Below are 15,543 nucleotides of genomic sequence, written 5' to 3' on the forward strand. Positions count from 1 at the left end.
TGATTAATTCAGGAGGAATTTAAATTTGAGCAGTCTTGTTTTCAAATCTTCCTAATGTGTCAGTCCATCATTTAGTCATGCCTCATATTTATGTTTGAAGGACAAGCAAAAAGTAAAATGCATGGTCTATTGGGTCTCTTCTGCCAAAGGTGATTAAGACTACTTCCAGCCAATCTAACTTCTTAATGGCCTGTCACAAAAACCCTAGACTGCCACTACGTATGTGACTTCCTACCCCATCTCATAAGAGAATTACAGAGTGACTGTTTACATCACTTGGAATTAAAACTGTCAGTAACATCAATGAGATAGTTCAGTACTAAAAAGAACATTAGGCAGCAAACCCCTCCCCTAGGGAATTAGACAACCATTTCACAAAGATAAGTTATTATAGGATAACTACACATCCAGTTTCTGGGACAGTCCCCATTCTATATACCCTGAACTGCTACCCACGTAAATATAATTGTACATGTCAGACAAAGTATATAGAATTTTAATCCAAAATACGTGGACCCCCTACACAGAAGACAAATCACAGATCTACACGGAATATACCCGAACTTAAATATTTCTAGGTCAGGGGCACCTGCATGATTCAGTGAGTTAAGCATCCAACTCTTTTTTTTTTTTTTTTAAAGATTTTATTTATTTACTTGAGAGAGAGACAGTGAGAGAGAGCATGAACGAGGAGAAGGTCAGAGAGAGAAGCAGACTCCCCATGGAGCTGGGAGCCCGATGCGGGACTCGATCCTGGGACTCCAGGATCATGACCTGAGCCGAAGGCAGTCGTCCAACCAACTGAGCCACCCAGGCGTCCCAAGCATCCAACTCTTGATTTCAGCTCAGGTCATGATCTCAGGGTTGAGATCGAGTTTCTTCCTTTCTCTCTCTCTCTCTCTCTCCCTCTCCGTCTGCCCCTCTCCCCTCTAAAAAGTGTATATATCAAACTTTCCAAATTGCAGCTGTATAACTCATAAACACAGAGAAAAAAACAATGGTTGCCAGAGGGGAGGGACGTGGTGGGGTGCAAAATAGATGAGGAGGATTAAGAAGTACAAACTTCCAGTTACCAAATAAATAAGTCATGGGGATGCAAATGTAATATAGAGAACACAGTCAATAATATGGTAATAATTCCATATGATGACAGACAATAACTACGTTGCTTGTGGTGATCGTTTCATAATGTATATAAATGTCAAACCACTATGGTGAGCACCTGAAACTGATATAATATTGTACGTTAACCATACTTCAATAAGTACAAAGAGCACCTATATTTCACAGGGTGCTGGGTAAGACCCTGAAACTTAACAGGCCAGGATCCAGAGAAAGAACTGGAGCCATATCCATGAATATGACAATGACTGGTCACCAAGTAAGGTCAACCCTTGACAAAGAGGAAGCACAGCAGAAGTCTGCAGGACTTGTTTCCCCTGATTCCATTTCTCTTTCATTTATCCCCACCTCACACACACAAAGTGCTGACTCACCACCCAGGCCTTCCCCTGCCCTTCTTCCAAAGCAGCACCCCATGCTTTCATGGGGGGGCGGGGAGCAGTTGGGAGAGGAGACTAGAAGAAATCAGTTAAGTAAGTCACAGAGTAGTAAGTGCTGTAAGAAAAAAATAAAGCACATTGATAGGCTGTGTTCTTTAAATTCGTATGCACATTAATATCATCCTGTAAGCTTTTAACCATGCCAATGCTTAGACCAGACTCAACTAACTGAATCGGAATCTGTAGGACCAGGGCCTAAGAAACGGGTTTTTTAAAAAAGGTCTCCAAATGACTACTCTAGTATACTGCCAAACAGGGGAACCGCCAGTATGAGGTGGCCAGAGGTGTTATTTCTATCAGCGGGTCAGGCCTTTCCAAAATGATCTCTGAATTGTAACTTACACTGTCCCCTCAGGACCATCCGATTCCGGGATAACAGGGACAGCCAACCTCACTTAGTTTCCCTTCTCAGTAACAAATAACAGCACTTTATCAGGCCAGAGACTGTGGAGAGAAGAGACGAAGTACCGGCAGAGGAAAGCAGAACCCAAACACCTTGGAGCGTGCTGCTACCTCCACTGCATGGAATCAGACAATTAATGATCAGAGTCTGGGAGTCCCGCCAGCTTCAAGCACACCCTGATGTTCCAAATGATAATCACACTGAGGAAGGGGAAGGGCCGCTGAGCAGTGTAGTTCTTCATCTTTAGGAAACTGGCAGCAATCCTCCTTTAGAGTGAATAATGAAAAGAGAGGAAAATTTTACAGACAATTACACACGAAATTTGTATAAATCCTGACTGAGAATGCCACTTACCACCACCCTAGTGGCCTTTAATCAAGCGGAGACGGGTGACAGGCGCGGGCTTCCACATCACACCTTGCAAAGTCACACGCTTCTCTCCCCATAGGACCTGAATCTGATGTCCCAAAGCGTCAGTTCAATAATGCCAGAAGAGTCCAAAGTGTGAGAGCATCGCCAGGCAAGTGGCTGCTGGGCCCCGGGGCAGCAGTGAGACGGGACAATGGGGCGGAGGAGGCAGGCGTCGCAAAGTGCCCCGCACCGGGTTAGGAAGAGGTCTTCAGCGGCTGCACCTGCCCGCGTTGCAGCAAGTCCGGAAAACTGAGCACCGAGATGCTCGCGTCAGCCCCGCCCCCTCCTGCGGGAGCCGCAGCGGCTCGGGCAACTCAGGTCCGAAGCTACGGCAGCCGGAGGCTCCAATTCTGCCCCCGCCGAGGACGGAAGCTTTCCCTTTCTGGCTCCAGAACCCGCAGCCGTGACCCCCCGAGTCTGCAGCTCCTCTACACCAGGCCGGGGACTCAGGGGTCGGCGCGTGCGGAGAAAGGGGCTTCTCAGACTAGAGGCGCCCGCGAGGCGCCAGGCATTGGGTCCCTCGAGCGGCAGGGACCCAGCCCGGCGCCTGCGCACAAGCCGGAGTCCCGCACTCACCGCCGAGCCCTGCGGTCCACTGTGCTCTCTCTGGCCGCTAGGCATTCGGAACGCGGGATCTGGGGAGGCTGCTCCAGATTGCCTGGCCCCTGCTTCCTGGCCCCGCTACGTCTCCTCACCCCCGACCCCCGGCTACAATTGGTTGAACTCCAGGAGAGGCGGGCCGAGGATGCTGATTGACAGCCGCGGGCGCCGTGCGCGGAACGCTGAGCCATGAGGCGAGGCAGGCGTAGTGGGCGCTGTTCGCGCAAAAGGCCGCTTTGCTTCTGCGCGGCAGAGGGTCATACAGCTGCAGCCCTGTGGCCCGAGCTCTAGCCCGCTCGGGACGGGCTTCTCTCGCCTTCGAACCTGAGGGTTCCCCAGGGACGGTCTGTTCAAGGCTTTTTTTCTTGTCAGCCAAAGTGACCATACTGGAGAAGCCCGTACTTGGGCCGTCTTCCCTGTCAGTGGCGGAATGTATTGTTTCTTCTGCCAGAAAAAAACACGATTGGCCACGCACGAGCTCTGGAACGGCAAGTCTTTCAGTCTTTCCCTGCTTGGAATTAGTCGGCTTACTCTATTTGCTCTTAAAACAGCCTCGTTCCTCTTACTCTCCCTGTACATAACATAGGTCTTCTGACAAAAATGCCTGCATACGTTCTCCCATCCCCCAAATCTGGGTCATCCTATTTTGGACGTTCTTCTACGCGGTAGAACGTCCATAGCTATGTGAAATTCAGAAACTGAGAGGAGACCTTGGAAGAGAGATAAAGGACCTGCTCAGGAAGCCGGAAGGGATTGCGGGCTGCTCTGTGTTCTTCAGTGCACAGTGGGGTTAATGGAATTTATCCCAACAAAACACAGACTCTAAAAACAGACCTGCCCCAGACTATTATCTCAAGGTTGAAGAAGAATTAATACAAATTGCAACTAACATTAATTATTTTTACATTTACTGACCACAATGGACTCTACGGGCTTATTCAGATGTTTTCGTGGGAGAACTACATGCATGGGTGACCAGACGGATGGAAGAAAAGCAGTTTCTACAAAACGGCCGCTCTTCTGGAGTAACCATTTCATTCTCCTTCCTGAAGAAAGCCTTCCAAGGCCTGTTCATAAAAGGTGACTTCCGTTGCCTCTGCTAGAAGATGGTCCCCATATGATAAATTTGTGCTCTCAGTCCTGTCTCCCAGACACCCCATCACCTATCTTTTACAGTTTGGCTGCAAATACTTAAACAGGAAGTGCTGACTTCTAAGTCATGGTTTGGGACCACATTAGTGACTTGATAAACCCTTTCTCCCACAGGCACTCATAATCCTGAAGCATTTGAGTCATCTTACCTGTATACAGTCATTTTGGCCACAAAAAAGAGTGACCAGGACCAAGGAGGCCTGCCTATCACTACTAGATAACTGCGTATCACTTCAAATAACTCTGCAAAGTCACCACACACCCAGTGAAAAATACTATCATACAAAAAATTCGCAATTTGGATCTTAGCCTGACTGGGGCTGACACACAGCTCTACCTCATACTAGCAGTGCCAGTCTAGGCAAATGATGTAACTTCTCTGGGCTCAATTCCTCAAGGGGCAACAGTATCTGCACTTAGGAATAAATGAAATAACAAAAGTCCCCTAGCACAGTGTCCCAAATCTCTTCCATTAAATTCCTTACCTCAGGTTATGACACGGCATAAGGAATTTCTGAATACTACATTTATGATAATCAGACTTTGAAAGCTGGATAAAAATGAGAACATAAGGTTTGTATGTCATGATACAAAACCATAGGAACTGTTCCTTTCTGACCTATCTGCAAAAAAGTTTTGATGCTAATTTACTCAGTTTTATTTCTCTAACAACGCATGGGTCTGAGAGTTAGATAAGCAAAAAAGCAAATTAAGCCAGTTTCTGATGTAGTTAATTTGGTGGGTACTTACCAGCAACCTGGCTCCATCTCTAATGGCAGAAACTTGGGGCACAAGCACTCCTGAGCCCATGTCAGTTCCTGATTCAGTTACTTTGCTTCTGAACCCTCTGAACAAGTGACTAAAATTTGGGCCCCCAAACCCCTTAAACCATTGTTCAAAATAAGTGACTACTGTCAGGTTAGGTACCAAACACTCTATTCCCAAAACACCATGAACCATGAGAAGATGTTGCCAAGGATAGGAGACTAGAAGGAAGAGGAATTTGGTGCCTGTATGAGTCTGTTCAGGCTTCTATAATAAAATGCCATAGACTGGGGGGGCTTAAACAACAGAAATTTATTTTCTCACAGTTCTGAAAGTTAGAAGTCCCAGAGCAAGGTGCAAGCTGATACAGTTCCTTGTGAGAGCTTTCTTATTGCCTTGGAGATATATACCTTTTGTTTCCTTCTTTTTTTTTTTTTTTTTTTTTTAAGGAACTCTGTGTGTGTGTGTGTGTGTGTGTGTGTGTGTGTGTGTGTGTGTGTGTGTACACAGGTCTAGAACTCAAGTACCTGGAGGCCTCAGGAGTTCTGCTGGGCAGTGCAAAGGAGCTTCTTTTCCTGCTACTTCATATCCTGTCTTTGAATGCTTCCAGCTCTCCATGCTGGTCCTCCTCCTTCTCAGGGGGCCATAACACCCCCTTGTGCTGTATGACATAGTCCTTAAACCACCTGGCCTGACTGGCAATCCAGAACATAGTCAGCCACAGGGAAGGTTAGGTAGCATGTCCTCCAAAACACTTCCAGCTTCACTCCCATCTTGTTTCTCTATGCCCCCCTCCTCTTATAAGGATAGCAGTCTCATTGGATTAGTGCCCTACCCTTATGACCTCATTTAACCTTAATTGCCTCTTGCTGAGAAAGGCAGTTTCAAGCAAGCAGTCCTTCATACATACCGCCTTAGCCTAGAACACGCCTTACCAAGAGATGAAAGAGTACTCACAGCTTGTGCTGGGCTTTTTGCTTTGTGTGGGACTTTCTTTGTGTGTTCCTTTATTTTGCTTAAGACACCTGAGAGTTCCTTCACTGCTTCCACCATTCGAGGACACACTAAGAAAACGGCCATCTGTGAATCAGAAAATTACCCTTACCAGACACCAAACCTACTGGTACCTTGATTTTGGACTTCTCAGTCCCAGAGCTGTGAAAAATAAATTTATGCTGTTTATAAGCCACTCCGTCCCTGGAATTCTGTTATAGCAGCCCAAATGGAACTATCCACTCAAAAGTTTTCCAAAATCACTTAGGTCATCTCCCTTTTTCTTATGCCTCTTCAGTGGATTTATGTCAATACTTAGATTCAGTTGTCGTAATCCACACTCCATCCTAAGATTGCCCTGACATCCTACTTGAAATTTTGGGGGTAAAATTTTCATATAGTAAAACTTCAGTCTTTGTGCACTAATGGTTTTAAAGCTCAGTATGTGATGATAAAAAGGTCAATTCATCAAAAAGATCTAACAGTTGTAAATAATAGATACAAATATTAGATATTATTTAGATAAATATCAGATATACTATATAAATATATAAAGCAAATACTACCAGAACTAAAAAGAGAAATACAGAGCAGTAATATTTGGAGACTTTAATATTCCATTCTCAACGATTGATAAAGTAACCAGACAGAGAATCAATAAGGGAACAGCAGATTTGAACAATGCTACAGACCAAATGGATCTAACAGACACATATAGAACATTCCATCCAACAGCAGTAGAACACATTCTTCTCAAGGGCACCTGGAATATTTTCTAGGATAGATCATATTAGGTCACAAAACAAGTCTCAACAAATGAAAAGAAGGTAGAAATTATATCAATTATCTTTTGCAACCACAATAAAATGAAATTAGAAAACAGTAACGAGGGGAAACTGGAAAATTCACAAATACATGGAAATTAAACACATTTCTGAACATCCAATGAATAAGAAATTAAAGGGATATAAAAAATATTTTGAGACAAATGAAAATAAAGACAAAATACCAAAACTTTTGGGATGCAGCAAACAGTTGGCAGAATTCTGTCAACTATTTTCAAATTTTAAAAATTTAACTTAGGGGCAGCTGGGTGGTTCAGTCAATTGAGCATCTGTCTTTGGCTGGGGTGGTGATCGCAGGGTACTGGGATTGAGCCCTGCATTGGGCTCCCTGCTCAGTGGAGAGTCTGCTTCTCCTTCTCACTCTGCTCCTCCCCCTCTACCTGTGCTCCCTCTCTCTCAAATAATAAATAAAATCTTTAAAAAGTTTTTTAATTTAGGGGCACTTTGGTGGCTCAGTTTTTAGGCGTCTGCCTTTGGCTCACGTCATGACCCCAGGGTTTTGGGATTGAGTCCCGAGTAGGGCTCCCCACTCTGCAGGAAGCCTGCTTCTCCTCTCCCATTCCCTCTGCTTTTATTCCCTTTCTCGCTGTCTCTTTCTCTGTCAAATAAATAAATAAAGTCTTTATAAATTAAATAAATAAAATTTTAATTTAAAATTTTTTTTTAAAAAAGGAGGATCAGAGCAGAAGGATCTATAAGGAGTAGAATAAAGGAGCAAAAGAGGTATGGCAGGGAGGGAGTGATAACTGATAGATGGTCAGACTTGTGAAACTATTGGGGGAAATCTTAGATGTGTACAGCAGATCTAGTGGAGCACCTAGAAAAAATGAGTGGGGATACAGCCAGTCTTGGGACTAAAAAAAATAAGGCAGTTTTGTTGTTTTGTTTTTAAATATTTTATTTATTTATTTGACAGAGATAGATCACAGAGATAGAGAGGCAGGCAGAGAGAGGAGGAAGCAGGCTCCCCGCGGAGCAGAAAGCCCGATGCAGGGCTCGATCCCAGGACCCAGGGACCATGGCCTGAGCCGAAGGCAGACGCTTTAACCCACTGAGCCACCCAGGTGCCCCAATAAGGCAGTTTTTAATTCTACGAAATTTTTTACAATACAAGAAAAGATGAGGCAACTGGGTGGTTCAATTTGTTGAGTGTCTGACTCTTGATTTTGGCTCAGGTCATGACTCCAGGGTCCTGGAATCGAGGGCTCCCAGCTCTGCAGGAAGCCTGCTTCTTCCTCTCCCATTCCTCTTGCTTGTGTTCCCTCTCTTGCTGTCTCTCTCTCTGTCAAATGAATAAATAAAATCTTTTTTAAAAAAGAAAGTAAAATATTTAAGAATAATTTAACCAAGGAGGCAAAAGATCTTTACACCAAAAACTAAGTCATTAATGAAAGAAATTGAGGAAGACACAAATGGAAAGGAATCTTGTGTTCATGGATTTGAAGAATTAATATTTAAAAGCTCTGTACTACCCAGAGCCATCTATAAATTCAATGCAATCCCTATCAAGATTCTAATGGCATTTTTTTTTTACAGAAATAGAAAAACATTTCTAAGATTCATATAGAACCACAATAGACCCAAATAACCAAAGCTGAAAAATAACAACAAAGTGGGAGGCATATTTCCTGATTTCAAAACTGTATTATAAAGCTACAGTAACCAAAACAGTATGATACTGGCATAAAAACAAACACATAGACCAATAGAACAGAGTCAAGAGTTCAGAAATAAACCCATGCATATATGGTCATCTAATATTTGACAAGAGAGCAAAGAATACCCAATAGGGAAAGGAAATTATCTTCAATAAATGGTACTAGGAAAACTTGATATTCATATGCTGAAGGATGAAACTGGATCTCCAAATTATACCACTCACAAAAATTAACTTGAAATGGATTAGACTTAGACAAAAGACCTGATACCATAAAATTTGAAAGTTGCTAAGAGAGTAGATTTTAAAAGTTCTGAACACATACAATTATAAAACTAGATAAGGTGATGGATATGTTAAATAACGTTATTGTGGCAAACATTTTACAGTATATACATATATCAAAGAATCATATTATATACTTTATACTTACATAGTATGTCAACACTTCTCAATAAAGCTAAAAAAATTTTTTTTAATTTGAAAAAAATTGCAGCAAATATATATAATGGAATACCACTCGGCAAGAAAAAGGAATGAAATATCAGATGAATCCCAAATAATTATGCTGAGTAAAAGAAACCATACAGAATAAGAGGGGTTATGAAGGAAATGAAGAATCTCTCAAGGGTGATAAATGTGTTCATTATCTTGATTACTGTGATTGTTTTATGGGCAGGTATATGAGTCAAAATTTATCAAATTGTCCACTTTATTTTTTTAAGTAGGCTTCATGCCCAATGTGGGGCTTGAACTCACAACCCTGAGGTCAAGAGACACCTCTCAAATTGTCCACTTTATTTTTTTTTTTTTTTTAAGATTTTTATTTATTAATTTTGACAGAGAGAAATCACAAGTAGACGGAGAGGCAGCCAGAGAGAGAGAGAGAGAGGGAAGCAGGCTCTCTGCTGAGCAGAGAGCCTGATGCAGGACCCGATCCCAGGACTCTGAGATCATGACCTGAGCCGAAGGCAGCGGCTTAACCCACTGAGCCACCCAGGCGCCCTCAAATTGTCCACTTTAAATACATGAAGTTAACTGTATGCCATTTATATCTCAATAAATATATATATTTTTATTTTTTTTTTAAAGATTTTATTTATTTGACAGAGAGATCACAAGCAGGCAGAGAGGCAGACAGAGAGAGAGGAGGAAGCAGGCTCCCTGCTGAGCAGAGAGCCCGATGCGGGGCTCGATCCCAGGACCCTGAGATCATGACCTGAGCCGAAGGCAGTGGCTTAACCCACTGAGCCACCCAGGCGCCCCAATAAATATATTTTTTAAAGATTTTATTTATTTGTTTGACAGGCAAAGATCACAAACAGGCAGAGAGGCAGGCAAAGAGAGAGGAGGAAGCAGGCTTCCAGCCAAGCAGAGCTTGATGTGGGGCTCGATCCCAGGACCCTGGGATCATGACCTGAGCTGAAGGCAGAGGCTTTAACCCACTGAGCCACCCAGACGCCCCTCAATAAATATTTTTTAAGGTATATAAATAATTTGGGATTCCCTGCCCTTATCAATATTTTGATTAAGCAACTGTAGTAGTCTGCTCAGGCTGCCATAACAAAATACCATTGATTAAGCGGCTTAAACAATACAAATTTATTTTCTCCTATCTTTAGGGACTGGAAGTCCAAGATCTGGATCTCAGCAGGTTTGCTTTGTTGAGCTCTCTCTTCCTGCCTTGCAGATGGCTGCCTTCTCACTGTGTCCTCAAGTGGCATTTCCTCTAGGCATGCACAAAGAATATCTTGTATCTCTTCCTCTTCCTCTTCTTACTTCTTACCAGTCCTATTGGATTAAGACCCCTTCTTTATGACCTTTCTTAATCCTAATTACCTCCTTGAAGTGCTTATCTCCAAACACAGTCACACTGGGAGGACTTCAACCTATAAATTTTAGCGGGGGATACAATTTGGTCCATAACACCAACAAACTATAGATCCTAACTGGGCCAAACTAGAAGGCTTGTGCTCTATTTACTCATTCACTCCCTAACTTTCAGCACCCAGTTTCAACAGTACCTGACAGTGTCCTCTGCGCTCTGTGAGGGATATCTCCTCTTCTCTACCCATCACCTGGAAGTAATAAAATCTATACCAGAAAAACTACTAAATTACCATTTCTTTCATTTCATATCTATTATCATAAGGCTAGGACTATTTTATTGTAAACTCATTTATATAACAATACTCTGGAACTTCCTTCTAATTCTCTCTGCAATTTGTTCTGAATTTTAATTACCCACTAATTGCAAACACAATGAGTAACAACCATCACTACTAACCACTATAATAAACAGACTAATCACTCAAACAAATGTACAAACTTTTTATTTAGAATTAGACTCAAATACAAATTAAATACAAATTAAATATAATACAAAATATTTAGCTTTCATAAAACAGACCATAACCACTTTAAATCATCTATTTCTAAAACAAAATTAAAGAGAAATCTAAAAATAGCTTAAAAATAAATTTACTTTTAAACTCTTTTTGTTAATATTAAAATTATTACAAAATACTCAAAGAAATTGAATTAGAAAATGAACAAAGCCACTACACAGAGATTCCTGCTATCTACTAAAATCAATTTAGGAATTAAAATGTAATATGATTTCCACTCATTCACAAATAAAAAGCACCTCATTTTAAAAAGACAATTATCTGTTTCACTCTAAGGTCATGTTTTGTTTACTTGACTTTTAATTTTAATATGGCACTGTAGGTTTGATCAGTGTAAGCAATATCACTAAAAATATTTAAGTGTTCCTTACAGACCCTTTCTGTTTTACTTTATTAATAAAGGGATCATATATTTAAAAGTTAAAACATTACAATATAGTAAGTGTCATTAATAAGATACATGGCAAAATAAAAATATACATTAAAAATGAAGTCTTTTGTTTTATTAATGGGAAACCGATCAGACTCATGTTCTATATGCCATCTTCACTCCAGAAAAAAAAAGTTTTATAGTTTACATTGTTATAAATCCAATTCTAAGAATCTGCACCAAAAAAAGTAACAAGGAGATAGTATAGTATCTTAAGCTCATGTTATATCTGAAAATACTTACAAAAAGTATAACTAGACTTGCATTAAGTAGATAACAGGAAAATACTGTTACAGAGTTTACATATCTACAATAACCCAAAACAAAAATAAAAGTCCACACTCAAGAATGGCACCCACATTATTCAAGAATAAAGTTATCTGCATATATGCAAACCAGTGTGTGGCTAACTATTTTCCTAAAACATGCATATTATGAGGCCTTTCATAATTAAGCTTATAGAACCAAACTATATGGTGTTTATATCAACCGTCATGATTGGACATTTCTGCACAACAAGAGAGTTAAAACTCTGTCATCTGTTGTTCTGTAAAACTGAAGAAGAAATATAAACAAACTCAGGATTTCACTAGAAAATCTTAGATATCTCAGCAACCTGTTATACTTCTTGTTATGAAATAAATGGATTCCAGATGCAATTATACTTTTACATTTTTAATCTCTAGAAGTTCTCTTTAAAAACCATTTTAATGGGCGCCTAGGTGGCTCAGTTGGTTAAGCGACTGCTTTCGGCTCAGGTTGTGATCCTGGAGTCCCAGGATAGACAGAGTCCCCACATCAGACTCCCTGATGAGCAGGGAGTCTGCTTCTCCCGCTGACCTCTCCCCTCTTATGCTCTCTCTCTCTCATTCTCACTCTGTCTCTCAAATAAATAAATAAAATCTTTAAAAAATGATCTTAATGATATCACATTTCTTAGAGAAAATTTACTCAGACTTCTGAACAACTTAGTCATTATCTACAAGCAATTTTCATTCAAGTGGTAGGATTCTAGCTCTAACAGTTTTTTTTTTTCCTCTTTCAAAGAGAATGAAAAATACGCAAAGATTTTCCTACTGACTCACTAAATGTATAATTGTGTGTAATAATAAATTTTGGAATACAATAACTTTTTAAGTTTTCACAGTTTATTACTACTAACTAGCTATAACATCAGCAAGTCACTTAATTCTCTATACCTTTCCATCCTTAAAACAAAGAGATTAGAATAGATAATTGCTAAGATTCCTTCCAATTTTCACATGGTAAGATGCTGTGCTTCTGGAGGAATATCTCGATATATTGAATTTTCTATATATGAAGAAAACTGATACGAACTAAAATAACACAGCTAAACTAATCCTCTCCTATAAGAAAAAACACAAAGACCATGTTGAAGCTCAACTTCCCAAACTTTACTAGATTCATTCTCTCTTTAGCCAGACCAATGAATAGCCCATGACATAACACCAAATATCTTACTTAATTACATAAGTTATTTTAAATTACACTGTAAACTTATTAAAATATATTGTCTCTGCCACAATTTTCCTGCATTCTAATTTACATTATTTTCATTCTATCTACATTCAAAATAATCTATACAGTTGAGTAGGGAGCAACTGAATATTCTTCCACTTCAAAACACTAGTAAAGTTAAATCTAATGACGAGCAGAATATTAACCATTACCATAAACTGTCAATTTTAAAATAAAAGCATACTAATATTATTTATTGGCTAGAAAAACAAAGCAAAGGTAAAAAAAGGAAATCTTGCCGACAAACACTAATATTCAATGAATTTAATTGTATTGTGCCATTTCTTAGAAAAAGAGGGAGAAGATATCAGCAGAAACCTACTTAGGCAATACTGAACCACAACATTTTAGGGACTTTTATGAGAAATTAATGTACCATAAATCAGCACTTTGGTATTTAGTGCAGTGCAAGTTGTTTTTTCTAACTATGGGCAGCAAATGAGGCACTTAACTGTAAAATAGAAAAATAGGGTATATTTAAGAAGAAATTCAAAATCATCCATAAAAGATAATTAGCATTATTCAAAAACTAAAAAATTCTATTTTTATTTAATGTGCATTCAACGTTACACATGCTTCAGTACAGAAAATTTTGAATGTAAGACGGCTGTTTCATTTATAAGAGACAGAAAATATTTCCTTTTCAAGAGACTCTGAATTTCTGAGAATGAAATCTAAGTCTTCTCAACCTGAGTGCTACATATTTATAAACCAAGAAAAATACATCTTACCCATACCGGAGAAAAGTTTCTAGCTATCAACAAAGTATAACATGTAATCCCCAACTTTATTCTTGAAGGATCATAAGTTTTTATTTTATATAACTTCGAAGAAAGGGATCTAGTGACTGTAACAGAAAAATGAATAGATATTTAGCACCTAAATTTAGAACACTTAAGTATTGCCATAGTTTTAAATAGTTGTATGTCCAAAGATTAGGGGAAATCAGATATATGCTGTTCAATGATACTACAACATTCTCAAAGATTAATATATTAAGCTTCCTTGATTTGCAAATGCACCCATCAATAACATTCAACACAATATTATCATTTCTTCCTGAAGTTACAGATATATATTCTTCTTAACAAGAAATAAGTGAGGTTTATATTTTTTTAACCACCACTAAATTGCCTTCCAAATGTGGTACTTTTCCAGAGATTTGGATAGAAAATAGACCTTTTAAAAAGTCATATTCTACCATTAATATTATTTTAACTGTTCTTCATTGTGAAGCAGAGGTCAAAAAATGAAGTAAATGGCCATGGACCTTCTGCTGAAATACATAAGCAAATATAATGCAGGGTCAGAGAAGATGAACATATGTTAATTTCTGGCAAGGAAGTTGGCACATAAATGCTTATCTGTAGGGTAAAAAAGCACTGAATGAAAAGATAATGTCTGCTGTGACATTATTCCAAGCAAATGGAGCCTAGCATCTGCTTTCTCCACATCTAAGAGATATTCTAGTCATGCCTCTTTAAATAAGCTTGATTTTAATTCCAGATGGAACACTTTACTTCATATGTTAAAACTGACAGATGGCATTAAAGTTTTCCATGAGTCAATTATATTCATTTCCTCTGAAAAATCTTATAATCTTACCTTTTCTCCCTATTTGCTCATAAAAAGGCTTTTCTTGATTCATAAGGGAGGACAAAAGGCTTAAAAATATATGTTCTTATTCCAAGGAGGCTGGAAAAATTTCTATAGTTCACAGTCCTTATACTTGTCATCTACACTCACTTTAACAAGTTGCATTCCTTACTGCATAATCAATTTCCTCACATACAGAAAAACCTAACTTCTCTTATATATATCTTTAAGGTAAACTGTTCAATTTTCTTGAAAGATATTCTAGTTTATTTTTTGAAAGGAAATGAGTACATTAAAAAACAAGAACACTGTTGATGCAATTCAGTTATTATGAAATAAAGTGCATATAGCTTTTCAACATAAATATTGTTTGACAGATTACAGCTAATAGCTAATAAAATCAAAATGAAGATTCAGCCCAGTCTCTAAAATATGAAAAACATGAGATAAGAATACAAATTATATATAAATAGTAAGAAAAATGGGGTGATATTCCCCTTCACAAAAAAAAGAAAAAAGACAACTGAAATTCTTAAGAAGCTTTCTCCTCCCAAGCAACCACACATGCTACACTGTAATACCAACATGCAATACCTGAAATTTAGAATCACAGTCTGACTGTTGCCCTTGAACTTCAGCATTTAATTTACAATTTTCTGGTGCCTGGCTGATTTCATCTTGCAAAGGAGGAGATATGCCATGAGTATCATCTACAGAAGCACCATCAGACAAGGCATCTAACTTTTCAGGGGAAGAAGGTATGTCAAGCTTACTATCTCCTGTCCCTTCATCAAAATTTGTCCTCTCATCAGCATCTTCTAGCTGTTGAACTGAAGTTAAATACTGCTCAAGTAGACTATTATCCTGCTCATTGTTTAAGCTTTCCTTATTCCATTCACTGTGTTCATCAGTGACATCCCCTGTATCTGACTCTTTGCTATATTTGACTGTGTCAATGGAATTCCCCATTATGGAACTTTCACTGCCTTCTGTGGAACTTTTCTCAAAATCCAGAGAATCCTGCAAACAGTGAACTTGGTCTGTTAGGGAAGAATGAAAACCAGAGTCTGGAAATTCTGGTAAAGTTTTCTCTTGAGGAGCCTCCTCAGGAGCAATGAACCAATCAGAATTTTGATCAGAAGAGGGCTCCTGACTTTGGGTGAATAATGGATGTTTTAGAGG

The 15,543-nt window shown here is 39.3% G+C and overlaps 2 protein-coding genes and 1 pseudogene across 7 annotated transcripts in view; all 3 read right to left on the reverse strand.

The window, feature by feature from the left end:
- The window catches only part of NXPE3 (neurexophilin and PC-esterase domain family member 3), a 46,717-nt gene extending 43,651 nt beyond the window's left edge, over positions 1-3,066 (reverse strand). For 4 of the 6 annotated variants that reach the window (XM_032350298.1, XM_032350283.1, XM_032350274.1 and 1 more), the window contains exon 1: positions 2,320-3,066. The gene's annotated coding sequence lies outside the window, so the exon portion shown is untranslated. Of the gene's footprint in view, positions 1-1,904; positions 2,007-2,319 lie in introns of all 6 variants that reach the window. The other 2 variants (XM_032350290.1, XM_032350305.1) reach the window with 2 other exon arrangements.
- Positions 3,067-5,429: 2,363 nt separating this feature from the next.
- On the reverse strand, positions 5,430-6,073 carry LOC116594796 (annotated as a pseudogene).
- Positions 6,074-12,086: 6,013 nt separating this feature from the next.
- CEP97 (centrosomal protein 97) overlaps positions 12,087-15,543 on the reverse strand; it is a 29,530-nt gene continuing 26,073 nt past the window's right edge. The window contains 1 exon segment of the mRNA XM_032350342.1: positions 12,087-15,543. Coding sequence (XP_032206233.1) covers positions 14,929-15,543 — 615 coding nt within the window. The 3' untranslated portion in view covers positions 12,087-14,928.

This window comes from Mustela erminea, chromosome 1 (genome assembly GCF_009829155.1).
Source record: "Mustela erminea isolate mMusErm1 chromosome 1, mMusErm1.Pri, whole genome shotgun sequence".
NCBI classification, from domain to species: Eukaryota; Metazoa; Chordata; class Mammalia; order Carnivora; family Mustelidae; genus Mustela; species Mustela erminea.